General features: G+C 41.3%; 2 protein-coding genes across 4 annotated transcripts in view; one reads left to right on the plus strand and one right to left on the minus strand.

The window, feature by feature from the left end:
* RNF17 (ring finger protein 17) overlaps positions 1-7,430 on the plus strand; it is a gene marked incomplete at both ends in the record, with an annotated part of 182,565 nt that extends 175,135 nt beyond the window's left edge. The window contains 3 exons of the mRNA XM_080662142.1: positions 2,105-2,240; positions 4,958-5,147; positions 7,332-7,430. Coding sequence (XP_080518268.1) covers positions 2,105-2,240; positions 4,958-5,147; positions 7,332-7,430 — 425 coding nt within the window. The remainder of the gene's footprint in view (positions 1-2,104; positions 2,241-4,957; positions 5,148-7,331) is intronic.
* A 5,048-nt stretch (positions 7,431-12,478) lies between these two features.
* The window catches only part of CPAP (centrosome assembly and centriole elongation protein), a 90,450-nt gene continuing 84,844 nt past the window's right edge, over positions 12,479-18,084 (minus strand). For 2 of the 3 annotated variants that reach the window (XM_080662145.1, XM_080662147.1), the window contains 6 exons: positions 17,722-17,786; positions 17,297-17,416; positions 15,173-15,313; positions 14,501-14,585; positions 14,297-14,417; positions 12,479-12,846 (listed from right to left, as the gene is read on the minus strand). In XM_080662145.1, the coding sequence (XP_080518271.1) occupies positions 12,654-12,846; positions 14,297-14,417; positions 14,501-14,585; positions 15,173-15,313; positions 17,297-17,416; positions 17,722-17,786 (725 nt within the window). In that variant the 3' untranslated portion in view covers positions 12,479-12,653. The remainder of the gene's footprint in view (positions 12,847-14,296; positions 14,418-14,500; positions 14,586-15,172; positions 15,314-17,296; positions 17,417-17,721; positions 17,787-18,084) is intronic. The other variant, XM_080662146.1, reaches the window with a different exon arrangement.

Consider the following 18,084-nt stretch of genomic DNA (forward strand, 5'->3'; position numbering starts at 1 on the left):
ATGAAATGCTGAAAGGTATTCTTAAAGAAGAGGAAGAAGAAAAAAGTAAAGATAAAAATTATGAACAACAAATACATATCTATCAACAAGTGAACCTAAAAATCAAGTGAATTAAAAATCTGAGGAACAGAATAATCTGGTGAATATAATAGAATCAGGGGCATAGAAAGGGTGTGGACTGATAATTCTCAGGGGGAAAGGGTTATGGGGGCATTCAGGAAGAGACGGGACAAAAATTTTACACCTATGGATGAGGACAGTGGGGGGGAAGTAAGGGCAGAAGGTGGGGTGGGAACCGGGTGGAGGGGAGCTATGGGGGGAAAAAGGAGAAACAATTGTAATAATCTGAATAAAGATTTATTTAAAAAAAAATAAAAAGCTTCTGCACTGCAAAAGAAACCAACAAAACGAAAAGAAAGCTCATTGTATGGGACAGTGGTCAGCAAACTACAGCTCGTGAGCCACATGCGGCTCTTTGGCCCCTTGAGTGTGGCTCTTCCACAAAATACCGTGGCCTGGGCGAGTCTATTTTGAAGAAGTGGCGTTAGAGGAAGTTTAAGTTTAAAAAATTTGGCTCTCAAAAGAAATTTCAATCGTTGTACTGTTGATATTTGGCTCTGTTGACTAATGAGTTTGCCGACCACTGGTATGGGAGAACATATTTGGCAATGATACATCTGATAAAGGGTTAATATCCAAAATATATAAGGAACTCATACAACTTAACAAAAGAAAGACATTCCAATTAAAAACTGGGCAAAGCACCTAAATAGACACTTCTCCAAAGAGGACAAAGAGATCGACAAGAAACAAGAAAAAATGCTTAAAGTCACTGATCATCAGAGAGATGCAAATTAAAACAACAATGAGGTATCACCTCACACCTGTCAGAATGGCTACTATCAACAAATGGCAAGTGCTGGCGAGGATGTGGAGAAAAGGGAATCCTAGTACACTGCTGGTGGGAATGCAGACTGGTGCAATCATTATGGAAAACAGTATTGCGTTTCCTCAAAAAAATAAATATGGAACTCCCATTTCAGCCAGTGATCCCACTTCTAGGAATATATCCTAAGAAACCCTAAACACCAATCAGAAAGAATGTATGCACCCCTATGTTCGTAGCACAATTTACAATAGCTAAGGTCTGGAAACAGCCCAAGTGCCCATCAGTAGATGAGTGGATTTAAAAGCTGTGGTACATTTATAGCATGGAATACTATGCAGCTGTAAAAAAAAAAAAAAAGTATCTCTTACTCTTTGAGACAGCATGGAGGGACCCAGAGAGTATGATGCTAAGTGAAATAAGTCAGTCAGAGAAAGACAAGTATCACATGATCTCACTCATATGTGGAATCTAAGTAACAAAGTAAACTGTTAAAGGGAGTGGATCCAGAGACATGGAAGCATGGAACAGAGTGTGGAATCTCAGAGGGAAGGTGGGGGAGGGTGGGTGGGTGGAAGGTAATCAACCAAAGACCTTGTATGCATATATGCATAACTCATGTACACTGACAATAGGGTGCTGAAGGCCTGGGGTTGGGGCAGGTTGGAGGGAGTCAATGGGGGGAAAATGGGGACATATGTAATGCTTGCAACAATAAAGAATTATTTTTTTTTTAAAAAAGGCCTAGCCCTGGCCAGGTGGTCCCTTTGGTTGGAGCATTGTCCCATACACCAAAAGGTTTTGGGTTCCATTCCCAGTCAGGGAACATACCTAGGTTGTGGGTTTTATAGAGGTTAGTGGAGGCACAAATTTGAAAGCAGGAATAGCAGAAACTGACTTATTATCCTTTGCAGAAAATGATGGTCCAAATGAAATAGGATTTGGGGAATATAGAGGTAGGGACTGTGGAAAGGTGACATAAGCCCTGGGCAACAGCAGGACTAGGAACCGTGAGCATGGGAGAATGCCTTTCTTCAAAGTTTATAAAGTCTAAACAGAAAAGAGCACAAGCCAACATACAGCTCATTGTTGAGTGTTTAATTCTGAATAATGGATGGATATACAGTGATTGCATTTTCTTAGTACTTTACTGTGTTTTGGAAAAAACATTGACAAAATAAAATGCAATGTGATTTTTCCCTTTTTCTGTCTTTCCAGAAATGCCTTGCCTTGCAGAATATGATGATGGCTTATGGTATAGAGCAAAGATTGTTTCCATTAAAGAATTTAATCCTCTAGCCATCCTGGTTCAATTTGTGGATTACGGATCAACTGAAAAGCTGACGATAAACAGGTTTAAAAAAGTCAACTTACTTGAATTAGGATTCTTAGTTTTCTTTTTTTGTTTGTTTTATTTTTTGTTTTGTTATAAATAATTATTGGGAAGATTTTGCCTCTTAAAGAAAATATCTTAAAGCTGTTCAGATACTGGGAATTTTTTAATATAATTTTTTGTGGTAAAATTAACTTACCATTTTAGCCATTTTTAAGTATACAATTAATTGTCATTAAGTACATTCACAGTGTTGTGCCACCATTACCACCAACCACTTTTCAGGACTTTTTCAGAAATCCCAAACAGAAAATCTGTAGCCATTAAACAGTAACATTCCATTCCCATTCCCTCAGCTCCTGGTACTGCATATTCTACCTCATACAAGTCTAATCATGCAATATTTGTTCTTTAGTGTCTTCGTTTACTTAGTTTACTTAAGAGTAATGTTTTCAGAGTTCTCCCAATTATTGCATGTATCAGAATTTCATTATTTTTTGTGGATAACATACCATTGTATGTATATACATTTTCTTCATTCATCTGTTGGATACTTGGGTTGTTTTCATCTGTTGACTATTGTGAATAATGCTGCACTGAACATTACAAGTAGCTGTTAGAGTTCCTATTTTCAGTTATATAAATTTCTTGGTCATACAGTAATTCTGTTGGACTTTTTGATAAAATGATACAGCTGCCAAACTTCCATAGCAGCTGTATCATTTTACATTCCCACCAGAAATGTATAAGGGTTCCAATTTCTCCTCATCCTAGCCATTCCCTATTTTCTTGGGGGTTTGTTATTGTTTGTAATACCTTTTGTGTGTGTGTGTAATATCTTTTTAAATTGTGGTAAAATACAGGTGTCACAAAATTTACCATCTTAACCAATTTTAAATGTATACTTAAGTAGTGTTAATCATACTTACATTGTTGTGCAAGCAATCTCCAGAAATGTTTTCATTTGCACAACTGAAACTCTGTACCCATTAAATAGAAATTCCCATCCCCCTTTACCCAGCCTCTGGCAGCCACCATTCTCCTGTCTATATGAATTTGACTATTGTAGATATCCTATCTAATAAAAGGGTAATATGCAAATTAACTGTCACTCAGTCACAAAGATGGCAGTGCCCATAGCCACAAGATGGTGGCGCCCAGTCCTCTCAGCCCTGCCGGAGTCCTCCAGTCCCGGGGGGGGGGGGGAAGGGGTGGCCGATGAGAGCGGGCAGTGTGAGCCACCTGGTGGAATGCTTGCTTCGTCGCCGTGGCGACAAGGCAAGCATTCCACGCCTGGCTGCAGATGGGCCTCTGGCCAGGCCGGGGCACGGATGGGCCTCTGGGCTATGGAGAACCTCTGAGCAGCAGGCGCAGAGTGGCCAGGCCCTGCAGAGAGCTACTGGTGCACGGATTGGTGTGCAGGGCTACTAGTCTAACATAAGTATTGATTTTTGTGACTAGCATATTTCACTGAGCATAATGTTCTCAGGGTTCATCTAAATTGTAGCATATGTCAGAATTTTGTTCCTTTTTAAGACCAAATTGTATGTATACTACTACATTGTATGTATCCATTCATCCATCAGTGGGTACTTGGGTTGATTTTACCTTTTGGTTATTGTGAATGATGCTGCTATCGGTGTACAGATAACTTTTAGGACTCTGCTTTCAGTTCTTTGGGGTATGTACCCAGAAGTGCAATTGCTGGGTCATATGCTCATTCTATTTTTGGTATTTGGAGAAACCAACAAGTGTTTTTCATAACAGCTGTATCATTTAAAATTCCCACTGAGTGCCCCAAGGGTTCCAGTTTCTCTCCACATCCTTCCCAACACTTTTTTGTGTGATAGTTAGTGGTCATCCTAATGGGTGTGAGGTGGTATCTCATTAGTGGCTTTGATTTGCACTTCCCTAATGATTAGTGATGCTGAGAATCTTTTCATGTGTGTCGGCCATTTATATATCTTCATTGAAGAAATGTCTTTTTTTTTTTTAATCCTACTTTTATTTTTTTATTTTTTTTAATTGTTTGAAGTATTAAAAATAGTAGTACATATGTCTCTTTTTTTCCCCCATTGATTTTCCCCCACCCTCCCCTTCCCCCCAGTACATGCCTTTACCTGCCCCCCCAAGTGTCTTTTATCCATTGGTTATGCTTATATGCATGCATACAAGTCCTTCAGTTGATCTAGAAATGTCTTTTTTAATATATGTTTACTCTCATTCTTTCTGTAGGTTGCCTTTTCACTGTTGTGTCCTTTGCAGTTGTTATTTAGTTTTTTGGGGTTTTGTGTTTTTTTTCTGTTTTTTTTGTTAATCCTCACCCAAGGATATTTTTTTCATTGATCTTCAAAGTGGAAGGGAGGGACAAAGGAAGGGGAAGAGAAAGAAAAGAAACATCAATGTGAGACACAGCAATTGTTTGTCTCCTGCAACCGGTCTAGGATGCCCCAACCGGTCTAGGATGAAACCTGCAACCCAGATAGGTCCCCTTCACCAGGAATCAAACCTGCGACCCTCTGGTGCACAGGGTGAAGCTCTAACCACTTAGCACACTGGCCGGGACTCCTTTAAAGTTTTTAATTTGATGTAGTCCTTTTTTCCCCCTTCATTGCCTGTGCTTTTAGTGTCATATCCAAGAAACCATTGCAAAATCCAACTTCCTGTTTTACAGTTTTAGCTATTAGAGAATTTTAATTGTAACATTCTGAACATTTTAAGAATTTCTTTTGTGACAGACTACGTCAGATTCCTCTTCACCTTATGCAGTACCCAGCCCGAGCCATAAAAGTTCTATTGGCAGGATTTAAACCTCCCTTAAAAGATTCAGGAAAGACAAGAATACCATATTGTCCCAAATGGAGCATGGAAGCTTTGTGGGCTATGATAGACTGTCTTCAAGGAAAACAACTTTATGCTTCTTCCATGGTAAATATCTGTCTTAATTTGCCAAAATCCTTTTCAAGCTATTTCTAGGGTCCCTATTAACTTTCTGAAGTGCTTTCTATCTGTTCAACTCCAATTTCAAAATGCTTTAATGTATATAAAGCTGTAAATACTATAGGATTAATTTTATGACTTACTAAAATGTCTTAGTGATGTTATGACTAAGATAAAAGTGATCAAGTCTTCTGTATAATCAGGGAACTGATGAGTCAATAAGGAAAACATGCAAACCACTAATTAATGAGGTAGAATGAAGTAAGTCCTATGAGATAGCTAACTTTGGCGGGGGTTGGGGGGGCAGTGTAAGAAGCAGGAATAATGGGGATATACTGTTGAGCTTCTCCTTAGTAGGCACTCCAGTACTTATATTGAAAAAGTAGGTCAGGGAAGTGACATTCACACTGCATCCTAGCAGATGAGTAGGAAAGACCAGAGAGGAATTCTGATCAGTCATAGAAAGGTTTGAATTTTACTAATATCATAACTATACTAATTTTGGACTATGTGATGCAGTAGAATCTATATCAAAATAAAAAACTTAAGGTGGTGGTTGGTATAAATGTGCTTTCTTCTATAGAGGTTAGCATGTCATAAAGGGCAGCCCACAGGCAGAATCCAGGCTGCACACATATTTTATATAGTGCTGTTTTAAAACTGAAAAATTTTATCTCCTCCCCCCCCCAAAAAAAAGTCTGTACTTCTGACTTCTGATTAGGTATTATGAAGTACTAGAGGCCTGGTGAACGAAATTCATTGCCAGGGGGTGGTGGGGGAGTGTCCCTCAGCCCGGCCTGCACCCTCTCCAATCTGGGACTCCTCGAGGGATGTCCGACTGCCTGTTTAGGCCCGATACCATCAATGGGATCGGGCCTAAACAGGCAGTCGAACATCCCTCTCACAATCCAGGACTGCTGGCTCCCAACCACTCGCCTGCCTGCCTCCCTGATTGCCAATAACCACTTCTGCCTGCCAGCCTGATCACCCCCTAACCACACCCCTGCCAACCTGATCGATGCCTAACTGCTCCCCTGCCAGCCCGATTGCCCCTAACTGCCCTCCCCGACCAGCCTGGTCACCCTTAATTGCCCTCCCCTGCCAGCCTGGTTGCCCCTAACTGCCCTCCCCTGCAGACCTGGTCCCCCCCCAACTGCCCTCCCCTGCTAGCCATCTTGTGGTGGCCATCTTGTGTCCACATGGGGGAGGCCATCTTGTGTGTTGGAGTGGTGGTCAATTTGCATATTACCTCTTTATTATATACAGGGGTCCTCAAACTACGGCCCGCGGGCCACATGCAGCCCGCCGAGGACATTTATCCGACCTGCCGGGTGCTGCTGCCTGTCCTGCTTAGCAGCCAACTCGTCCCGGGCCTGCAGTGCGCATAGGAATTTGTTCATAGTTTTTTTTCTAAACTATAGTCCAGCCCTCCAACAGTCTGAGGGACAGTGAACTGGCCCCGTTTAAAAAGTTTGAGGACCCCTGATATAGGAGGATAGGAACCCTAGATCTCCCTTCCAAATGGCAGTCAGTTGGAGAGGTGTGGCAACAACCCTTTTATAGATGGAAACATTCTCTTCAATTCATCCCAACCCTCACACTGTTGTTTCACCCAAACTTATGATTTGGAGTCCCAAGATTTTGGGATTCCTGATGTTTTGGTTGTGACAAGAATGAGCTTTTAATGAAACAGTGCTGTGAACTAGAAAGTGCTTTTTGAAAAAACTCTGTACATATCCAGCTCCTATCTGTGCAGAATGGTGTAAATAGCTTATGCAGTTTCTCTCAAGAAGCCCCTGAAAGAAAATATAGACAGGGCAAGTAAGTGTTCTTAGAGATACATATTTATTCACCTCTGTCAAAGTTTGGTCAGTTTCTGCATAGAGGTGTAATGCTTAATATGTAGAATGTAAATATATTTTAACAAGAATTGTAGGGTTTTTTAAGTCTGTTGGCTCAATCTAGGAAAAGTTTGTGGAGGAGTTTCATTTTAAATAAAGTAAAAGGATGGAAAAAAATATGACTAGTAGGAAACCATTATATGCCTTTTATAAGTACAGAATATAAATTATAAATAAGCTTGAGAATGCCTTTTCCTCCATCCCAGACGTAGGAGGGGAAAGGCAGCGAAGACATTATTGTGTTTTCTTGACAACTGCTTCTTAATTTTAGGCTCGGGCACCAGAACAAATAGTGACACTGTATGAAGATGAACAGTATCCAGTTCATATGTCATTAGTAGAAATGGGGCTTGCAGAGCGAGATGAATGATGTAAGTGTGACTTGTTTACCTGTATAGTTGGCATAAAGTAGGTGACTAGTATAGACAAAATTAAGGCTAAGTTGCCCATAACGGCACCTTTAGACTTCCCTTGATTTCTTAAAGGAATGACAACAGAGCTCAATAAGAATCTCTCCTAGATTTCTTCTTCATAGGATAAGGGGCACTATAAATAACTTAAGCACATAACTGTATGGAATGCATATAGCATTGTTGAGTAATCAATGTTCTAGTAACCAAGTTATCAAAGTACCTGGGTAACTAGCTAATAATTCTTTATCCATTCACATAAAGTAACAAGGGATTCAGGAACTAGACTTGAACATTAAGCAAAGGTTTAAATAATACACATTTTGTTTTTCAGGTATACAGCCCAGGAGAAAGTTTTCTGTTGTATGTAGACCATTTCAGGCTTGTTTTTCTTTACTTGTTCTGCAATGATGGTGGCCTCCTAATTCCCTCCTACTATGTTGAATTGTTAGGAATTGTTTGAAAAATAGTTAATAAATATTTGCTTTAAAAAATTTTGTATTCCTATAATTTTGAAATATTTTAGACCCATGGGTAAAAAACATTTTAGTTTCATTTATAATTAACTAGAGGCCCAATGCACGAAAATTCGTGCAAGAGTAGGCCTTCCTTCCCCCAGCTGCCAGCACCGGCTTCCCTCTGGCACCTGGGACTTAGGCTGGCTTCCCTCGGGCTGCCTTCCAGCACCTGGGACCCGGGCTGGCTTCCCTCTGGCCCTGGCTTCGTTAAGAAGGATGTCCAGTCTAATTAGCATATTACTCTTTTATTATTATATATGTGTATTAGAAAATATATTATTAGTACAGTTGTAAGCACATGTAGTACCCCTTCCCCAATCATTCTCTTCCCTGTAAAGGTGAACACTACTGTGAATTGGGTGTTTTATCATTCTTATATAGATCTTTATAATTTTTTACTGTCTATGAATGCATCCCTAAACATAGTGTTACTCTGTATATTTTTAAATGTGTGCAATACCACACAATTACTGTTACTTTCCTATTTTATTTCCATTGTTTATCCGTATTGGTATATTTCACTCACTTTATTATGTCCATCTGTATACATAATTTATTCTGTTGCTAAATATTTTTAAGTTATTACCAGTTTTTTCTCAGTTACAAGTATTCTTCTGTAGGAGCCCTTGTGTACATGTGAGTGGTTTTCTAGTGTATTAGTAGTACAAAGTCATGGATAATTGCTTCCCAAAAGGGGGTTTACCAGTTTACTCCATCATTAGTTCCTTGCCAACACATGCTGTGGCCAATTATTTGCAGTGTATGGTACAAGTATAAAAAGGTAGCCCATTATAGTCACTTGTTTATTATTTGTTAACATATCCTTTGTCCATTTTTCTATTGAATTGTTGGTAATTATCTTACTGATCTGTAGGATTCTTTATACATTCTGGATATTGAATCCTTTGTCAAGTATATGTATCTTTTCCGAGTTAGTGGCTTAATCAGCCTTGGGCAAACTACGGCCCGCGGGCCGGATCCGGCTGTTCTATCCGGTTCTCTTGCTCTCTCCTCTGCTCCTTTACTTTGAATTTATATTAGTTCACACAAACACTCCATCCGTGCTTTTGTTCCGGCCCTCCGGTCCAGTTTAAGAACCCATTGTGGCCCTCGGGTCAAAAAGTTTGCCCACCCCTGGGCTTAATACTATTTTTTGTGGCATTTTAAAAAATATTTTTATTGATTTGAGAATAAGGGAGAGGGAGCAAGAGATAGAAACATCAATGGTGAGAGAGAAACATTGACTGGCTGCCTCCTGCACGCCCTCTACTGGGCATGTAGCCCACAACCTGGGCATGTGCTCTGACGGGAAATCAAATGGTGACCTCCATAGGTCAATGCTCAACCACTGAGCCACACTGGGCAGGCTATGGCATCTTTATGTCACTTTTTTGTGGCTTTCTATGTCTTATTTAAAAATCCTTCTCCCCCTACCGTGGCCAGTTTGGTTCGGTGGATAGGGTGTCGGCCTATGGACTCGGGGGTCCCAGGTTCGATTCCAGTTAGGGGCGTGTACCTTGGTTGTGGGCACATCCCCAGTTGGGGGGTGTGCAGGAGGCAGCTGATCAATGTTTCTCTCTCGTTTATGTTTCTAACTCTTTCTCCCTCTCCCTTCCTCTCTGTAAAAAATCAATAAAATATATTTAAAAAAATAATAAATAAATAAAATCCTTCTCCCCTGGCCCAAGTGCTCAGTGGTTAGAGCATTGGCCAGCACACCAAAGGGTCAATTCCTGGTTAGGGACCACATACCTGGGTTGCAGGTTTGATCCCATCAGGGTGCATGTGGGAGCCAACCAATGGATGTGTGTCTCTCACATTCATGTTTCTTTCTTTCTCCCCGCTTTCCACTCTCTCTAAAAATCAATAGAAAAAATATCCTCAGTATCGCCGGTGGGTCTTGATCCGGCATCTAGACGGGTTCAGGAATCTGGAGAAGGGGCTGTGCATAAATTAAATAAGAGTCCAGAGACGAAACATAATTTTGAAAGGCATTGTTGGGGGGGAGGGCAGAGGAGCTTGGCTGAAGAAACCAAGTTCTCCTTGTCTCAGGACCCCTTGCTTTTTATTAACACAATTTGTCCTAAGGCAAGGTGGAGATATACACATCAAAGTGTAGGGTTAGGTACAGAATCCATTGTCAGAATGGGAAATTGCCTTTGGCTGTCAGGTGTTTGGCCAACAGGAGGCAGTAACATGTAGATTAAGATGCCCTGAGCTGTCTGGCAGCAAGCAATCAATTTATGCATCCCTTTCAGGTTTGGGGAAATGCCTTTCAGCCATCCCAGATGATTCAGCCTTTGCTGACATGCTGGAATTGGCTTCCAGAACCTCAGGTGAAGGATTAACAAACAAAAAATAATTCTTCTCTATCTTGAGGTAATATATCTTTTATTTTCTTTGAGAAGTTTTCACCTTCATATTAATTTCTTAAATCACCTGAAATTAATACACTAAGCTTTAAAAAAAAAAAAAAAGTCATTGCGGCCCTGGCCGGGTTGCTCAGTTGTTTGGAATGTCATCCCATACACCAAAAGGCTGCGGGTTCGATTCCTAGTCAGGGCACATACCTAGATTGTGGGTTGGTCAGATGTATTTGGGAGCAACTCATCAGTGTTTCTCTCTCACATTGATGTCTCTCTCTCTCTAAAAATCAATAATCATATCCCTGGGTGAGAAACAAAAATTTTTTAAAGATTTTTTACTGAGTCATTGCCATCACTATTGTCATACTGCACTGACTAGACCCTTTTTTTAATTACGTAAATTTACATGTAGATGACTTGCCCTTCCTTCAAGGAGATCTTGCTTCTGTCAGCCAACTGTCTTATCTATATCCTATAAATAAAAGGCTAATATGCAAATAGATAAAACGGCAGAACAACTGAACAACCGGTCACTATGACATGCGCTGACCACCAGGGGGCACGCGTGGAACATGGCGGGCATCAGCAGCAGTTGGCAGAGCATGGAAAATGGCGGGCATTGGCCGCCACAGGATGGTGGAGCAGGTGAGCAGGGGCGCCAAACCAAGGTGGGGCGCCAATCGCTGTCATTGGGGCAAGCCTCTGGTGGTTACTGAAAATTCTTTGTTCCCATGCGCTGCGGTCCTGCCTGGAGCTCTCAACTACTGCCGGCACCAGAGCTGCCACTTGCACCCACTGCCGGCGCCGGAGCCACCCCTTGCACCTGTTGCTGGCAGCCAGTGCTGCTCCCAATCACCCAAGGGCTTCTCCACCTCCCCTTGCTCCTGAGGGGCAACTGAGGCAGCAGCCGCCACTCGCACCCACTACTGGCACCAGCCCCAATTGCTCTGCGCCATCAGTGGGTGTGAGCGGCAGGGACGGGAGCAGGGCTGCCAGCAGACAGGGGACTAGAGGCCGTGGCGAGAGGGGCAACGGAGGATGGGCCGAGACTCAGCCCTATGCCCACAGCAGCCTCTTGGTCCACAGTTCCTTTCAAGGTGCACAAATTCGTGCAGTGAGCCCCTAGTATTTATATATATAAAAGCCCAGTGACTGGAATGGCAGAACAACCAGTGGCACTGTGGCAGCCAACCAGTCTGATCCAGGCTCCGATCAGCCCCCAACACCCCATTCGGGCAGGGCTGGCCGCCAACTGCTCGAGGCTCACCCCCCCAGCCGGCCCCACCCCCATTCCTCCCACCCTGTTTGGGGGTGGGGCCTGCCAGCCAACTGCCTGCAGCCCTTCCCCCTCCCCCCCCCCCCCCGCCTGCCCGGCCCAATGGGCCCCATCAGGGCGGGTCAGCCGGACCCCACCTGTGCACAAATTCGTGCACCAGGCCTCTAGTAAGTCATAACATACAGGCACCAGTAGCCAATCACCTATGCCCCCCCATCCAGTCTCAAGTGTTACATTTTGACCATTTACAATGTCACCCTCATTATAACTGTTTTCTCTTCACTCAGTTCATCTGTACTCAAAGAATGAACTCTTTTACCTGTTTTACTTTCTCATTTCATCACAAAGAACCTCTGTAACAGATAAAATGCTTTAATTGTTGTACTAATTATACCTAGTAATATTTTGACTAGTAAAATTCTTACTCCAGTAAATTTTCTGTACAAGTCCTTGATCTTTGGCTAATGTCCAATGGAAACGCTATGCAATATTGTGTATCTTGTACTTTTTTTAAAAAATCCTCATCTGAGGATATATTTATTGAATTTTTTAGAGAAGAAGGGAGAGAGAGAAACTGATAGGTTGCTTCCCATACACACCCCAACCAGGGATCAAACCCATAATCTAGGTATGTGCCCTGACTGGGAATTGAACCCACAACTTTTTTGGTGTACGGGATGATGCTCCAACCAACTGCACCACCCAGCTGGGTGTACTTGTTTTATTATAAGGATCTCCAACCAATAAAAGCACCTACTTATTTTTAAAGTTTATACAGTCTTTAACAATAATAGTCTTTCCTTAGGTGTTAACAGAGTAGGCGAATTAAAAATGAAAGCTGTCCTTGTGCATTTCAAACATGAAAAGCTATAAATTTTATTTTATATTCCAACAATCTTTTCCATTTATATATACACACACACGCTACATATATATAAATTAAACCACAAAATCCACAAGAAATGTACATTTTTACCAAGAAATCAAGTTAGTGTTATTTCATGATTACTCACACCCACAGGATTACAATTTTGTATCCATTAGAACATTACCATCCTTGTCTTTAACTCTTACTCGACCAGATGTGTATTTTGTTTCTTGATGACCATTTGCATAGACAGTTTTAACAGTGCCATCTGGATACTCGCGTCTCTTGAACTGGGCAGTGTGTAGTTCTCTCTGGCCATTATTAAACTCTATGATTTTTCTGCCATCTCTGTAAATTTAAAATAGAATTTAATTTTGTATCCTTTTCTCTGCACAAAACCTTCTTTGCAAATTCTTCCAGTATTCCTGCTATAGGGGGATAATTCCAGTTATCAGATTAGCACTTAAATGTATCCATAAAAAGCTTTTTAAAAATAAATTGCTGTATTCACCACAAAATGCCTAGGTTTTGTGGTTTTTTTTTTTTGTTTTTTTTTAATAACATGTATTCTTCCTCTAAGAAAACTAGGCACTGTATTAAAATAATGGCTTTCAGTTTTGACATTATTCTTTACACAAAGTTAAAAGTCACCTGAGTGTTTGCTTCAGGCTGGAGAAGGAAAAGGGCATGATCAAGACCTGAAGCCAGTGATGAAGCAGAATAAGGAAAATAGTTAATACCAAGTTGACTGTGTGTCTGGGACATTCACACAGGGATATGAGTGCAGGTGAAAAAAAGGTGGCCAGGAGTTAATACCTGAAAACGGAGAGATGAGTCCAAGGAGTTTTCATAAACATTCGAAGTGTAATGTACACATAAGATTTTGCTCCAATTTAGGAACAAACTGCTATTTACTTACTAACACCAGATAAAGAATTCATGTTTTACATTTTTTTTGGGGGGGAGCAAGTTTATATCATAGAATTCAAGTTAGTTCAATGCATCTATGTGTTAGTTGTATTCATGTTAATGGGTGCTTAACTATCACTCTAGGAAAAGAAGGTTGACAGACCTTCACCATGGTTTGAATTAAAATGGTGATACATGATACTCATTACTGTGGACTGAGAAGTCAGTTATAGTTTCTAACTTCTAGAAACAGGACATTCAAGGGTGTTAACTTTAAAGAATGGGGTCAGGGTGACCAGAGGAGAAAAGTGCTGACAAGGTGACAGGAAGGTCAAGAAAATGAAAACATAAGTGAGAGGAGAAAGTCTGGCTTAAACACGGTGGCCATTGTTGGATTATCCTTAAAACTGTCAGGGCAGCTTTTCCTTCTGGGTCTCATTCACTGTTTTCAAATTTCACCAAATTTGTTTATAAACAACTAATTGCCATTCTTCTTTCCTAAAGTGCTGTATAGAGTCTTTTTAGGTCTCGAGGATTTGTTTATATATTAGGATGTTTCTCTCAAACTAGTTCTAACTCCAAAAGGCTGAGAATACTTCTCATCTGCTCTCTGTGTCTTTGCTCACTTCGAAACTCACTGAAATTTTCAGTGATTTCCACAAATGTTTAAAGATTTTATTTATTTACTAGAGGCCTGGTACATGACATTCGTGCACTGGTGGGGGAGGAGAAGGAGAATCCCAGACCCTTCTGTGCATAGGCCGACACTCTAACCACTGGGAAACATTTGCCATGACCAAATGTTTTAAGATTTTAAAAATTCAATTGGTAATAAAAGTTGAATCATGAAAACTAGAAAATCTAGAAATAAATTTAACAGGTATCATACCGCTGTACTCTGACAATTGTGCCATCTGGGAAAATGCTTTCTTCTTGTCCATCAGCAAATAAATTTTTGATAGTCTGGTCAGGAAATGTGATTTCTTTTCTTCCATCTGGGAAGTGTTTTTCTGTTTTAGAAAGGTTACTATAAATATTTTATTTTTAAAGGAAGGGCAGAATTTAATAAGGAGAGGGCAGGGCAAGTTTTTACCTATCTGTCCACTTGAGAAATGCAAGACTTCTAGTCCTTCAGGGTAAGTGGTGTGGGTGGTCTGGGCGGCTGCATAGTAGTAGATCTGTAAAGACACAGAGTCACTATGCCTTTTCTTCAGAGACTAGAGGCCTGGTGCACGAAATTCGTGCACAGGGGTGGAGGGGGGTCCCCTCAGCCCAGCCTGCACCCTCTCCAATCCAGGACCCCTCGGGATGTCCCTCTCACAATCCGTGACCACTGGCTCCTAACTGCCTGCCTGATCGCACCTAACTGCACCTCCCGCCCCCCTGCTGGCCTGGTCACCCCCAACTGCCCCCCCCCGCAGGAGTAGTTGCCCCCAACTGCCCCCCCCCCCCGCCGGCCTGGTCACCCCTCACTGCCCCCCCCCCGCTGGTCTGGTCACCCCCAACTGGCCCCCTGCAGGGCTGATAGCCCCACGCAGCCTGCTACTCAGTCATTTAGTCACCCCTCACCCCCTGCGGGCCTGGTCGCCCCATGCAGCCTGCTGCTCGGTAGTTTGGTCGCCCCTCACTAACCCCCCTGCTGGCCTGGTCACCCCACACAGCCTGTTTGGTTGTCCATTCGGTTGTTTCGGATGCGATAGTCGCTTAGCCTTGTACATATATAGATGTTTACACTACAGATAAAACAAGCTCTGAGGAAACCTACCACTCTCTCATCTGGCATGACCTGCTTTACATCACCATTGAAGAAAGTGACAGTGACAGTCTTCCCATCTGCACTCACTTCTTTTCGAGTTCCATTTGGAAACAATATAACACAGCACCCATCTTTATAAACCTTCTCAATCTACAAAAAAAGGAAAACATTATCAATATAAGATTTCCTCCTGAGACCATGTGACAAAAATAGCCCTCATTCTATTCCTAATTGCCTACTTTGAAATTTTTTCATAAAAAAACATTCTCTCAAAAGGAGAGAAAAGTTAATAAACTCATAACAATGAACTTCATTTATCAACACATCACCATCTTTATTTCCCTTATTCCCTCAAACAAACTTCTTGGTGGAGCTTTTTAAAGTAAACTGCAGACACCACCTATAATCACTTCAGTAAGTACCAGTAGCCCTAGCCAGTTTGGCTCAGTGGATAGAGCGTCGGCCTGCAGACTCAAGGGCCCCAGGATCGATTCCGGTCAAGGGCATGTATCTTGGTTGCGGGCACATCCCAGTGCGGGGAGTGCAGGAGGCGGCTGATTGATGTTTCTCTCTCATCGATGTTTCTGACTCTCTCTCCCTCTCCCTTCCTCTTTGTAAAAAATCAATAAAATATATTTTTTTAAAAATAAGTACCAGTAATGAAAGGATTTTTATTAACATAACTAAACCAGTATCACCCCTAACAAACTATCATTCCATCATATAACCATTTACATGGTTTTCCCTAAATTCACAAAAAAGGCTTTTTACAGTTCATTTGAATCAGAATCAAAACCCGGTCCACACGATATGTCTTAAATCTCAACAGTCACCCCTATGTCAATTGTTGAAGGAACTGCATCACTGAACAGGTAAAATTTCCCACGTTCCAGATTTGGCTGATTGCTTCCCCAAGATGGTATATCTAACATGTTTCTCTTTGCCCCTATATTTCCTAAAAAGACTAGTAGCTAGATCTAGAGGCTTGATTAACTTCCAGTTGAATTACTCTGACAAGAATACTTTGTAGGTGCTGCTGTGAGCTTTCTATGGCCACAGCACTAACTGGGTTGCATCAGTCAGGTCTGCCATGAAGCCCGTCATCCTTTCACCTAGGGTTTCAGAAATCACTAATGACTGCTGCCTAGATTCTTTCCTTCATTAGAGGTGGAAATTTGATGATTCCTTAATTTTCTCACTCCCTTTCCATTTATTAAATGGAATTCTTCTACAACATAAAAGCTTTCCTCATCAACAGTTTGTTTCCCTAAAGCAGAGTTTGTATAGGAAAAGTCTACCTATTACTTCCTTTTGAATTGTTCTTTGTCCTTCCCTCATTCCTCAAGACTAGCAATGAACTCTGGCCTTATGAGTAACTTCAATTAAAATGGATCAGATTAGAGTATTTGGAAAAGTAAGTTTTCTATAAAGCCAAGGAAAAATTCCCTTATCACCTCCCCAGTAACACTATGTTTATATCCCTTCCCTTCTCATTCCCTCTTCAAGTTGGATCACCCAGCCAGGCAGCAGCTTTCACGCTCACAATCTTTCCTAGGTACAGGGAGAAAACTGCAAGCTGACGATGGAAAGAGGTACCTGGTCCAGGACACATTCAGGAAAGGCTGCAGGAAGGCTGAGGCTTTTAGCGGTGTACTGAGGAAGAACAAAGGGTTTGGACAAAGGAACTCTATTCTTTGTTTTGCTACATTTCTAAACTAGAAATGGCAACTAATGCATATTGTATATTCAGCATTTTTTAAATATTTTTTTTTTTATTGATTTCAGAGAGGGAAGGAGGGAGATAGATCAATGATGAGAGAGAATCATCGTTCGGCTGCCTCCTGCTTGTTTCCTACTGGGGATCAAGCCGCAACTCTGGGCATGTGCCCTAATTGGGAATTGAAGTAACCTCCTGGTTCACAGGTCAACACTCAACCACTGAGCCACACCTGCCGGATTATATTGAGCATTTTTAGAAAAGTCCAAAGATTCAACCCGAGGTCATGCCCCAAGGTATTAACATTTTTAAGCCCTATGAACAGTCTTAAAGATCTATTATTTTGTAATCTAAGTGTTTCAACTCTATCTTAACCCATGTTTATTTTTTATAATACATATTTTTAAAATTCTAACCTTTCCATCAGGATGACTGATTTCTCCCTGAATTTCTTCTTTTTCCTCTTTTTCATCCTTCTCTTTATATTCAGGATCTGGGAAATCCACTGAGTCAAGGGGCTCCCTGGGTGTGGCAGTCTGTAAGGACAAGAGGCTCTCAGCTGTCCTGTAGGACAGCAGTCGCCAACCTCACGGACCACCGGCTGGCGACTGCTGCTGTAGGACATGTAATAACATTTCAAGCAGCTAAAATTTAAACTTACTTCAAAAAGCTAGATTCTACTATTACAGGATCTATGACTGGTGTTTGGTGTTATATAGAAAACATGTGCAATGTTAAGTAAAAAGCCTCCTTTATAAGTCATTTAGAAACTTATGTCAGTTAACTAATTGACTTTAAGCCTGAGTCATGTTTGAATATATAAAAATATAAAGAGATTTACTTGTCCCTTATCCAAACTGCATAAGTCACGAGAAGACACAGACTTGGATCTCCGAGATGGATTGCCTGTTAGAATATAATTGTCAGAGTTTTAATATTTAATTGAAAGTTTTAAATTAACATTATAAATACTTAGTTCATATCCTTCTTTTGTGAAGTGCTGTTACTCATTAATTAAGGAAGTCTGAATATTTTTCTTGACTAATTCACACGAGTTCATTACATTAGTTGAGATATGTATTCAGATACTGAAGTCCTGAGTGACCAAGGAAGACAAAGACAGTATCTGTTCTCTGAGAGTTTATAATCGGAGGAAGTCATAGGTACTCAACTAGCCTCACAAGCCCATAGGTATTGTGGAGAC

Source organism: Plecotus auritus (assembly GCF_963455305.1).
Source record: "Plecotus auritus genome assembly, chromosome: 3".
Taxonomy (NCBI): domain Eukaryota; kingdom Metazoa; phylum Chordata; class Mammalia; order Chiroptera; family Vespertilionidae; genus Plecotus; species Plecotus auritus.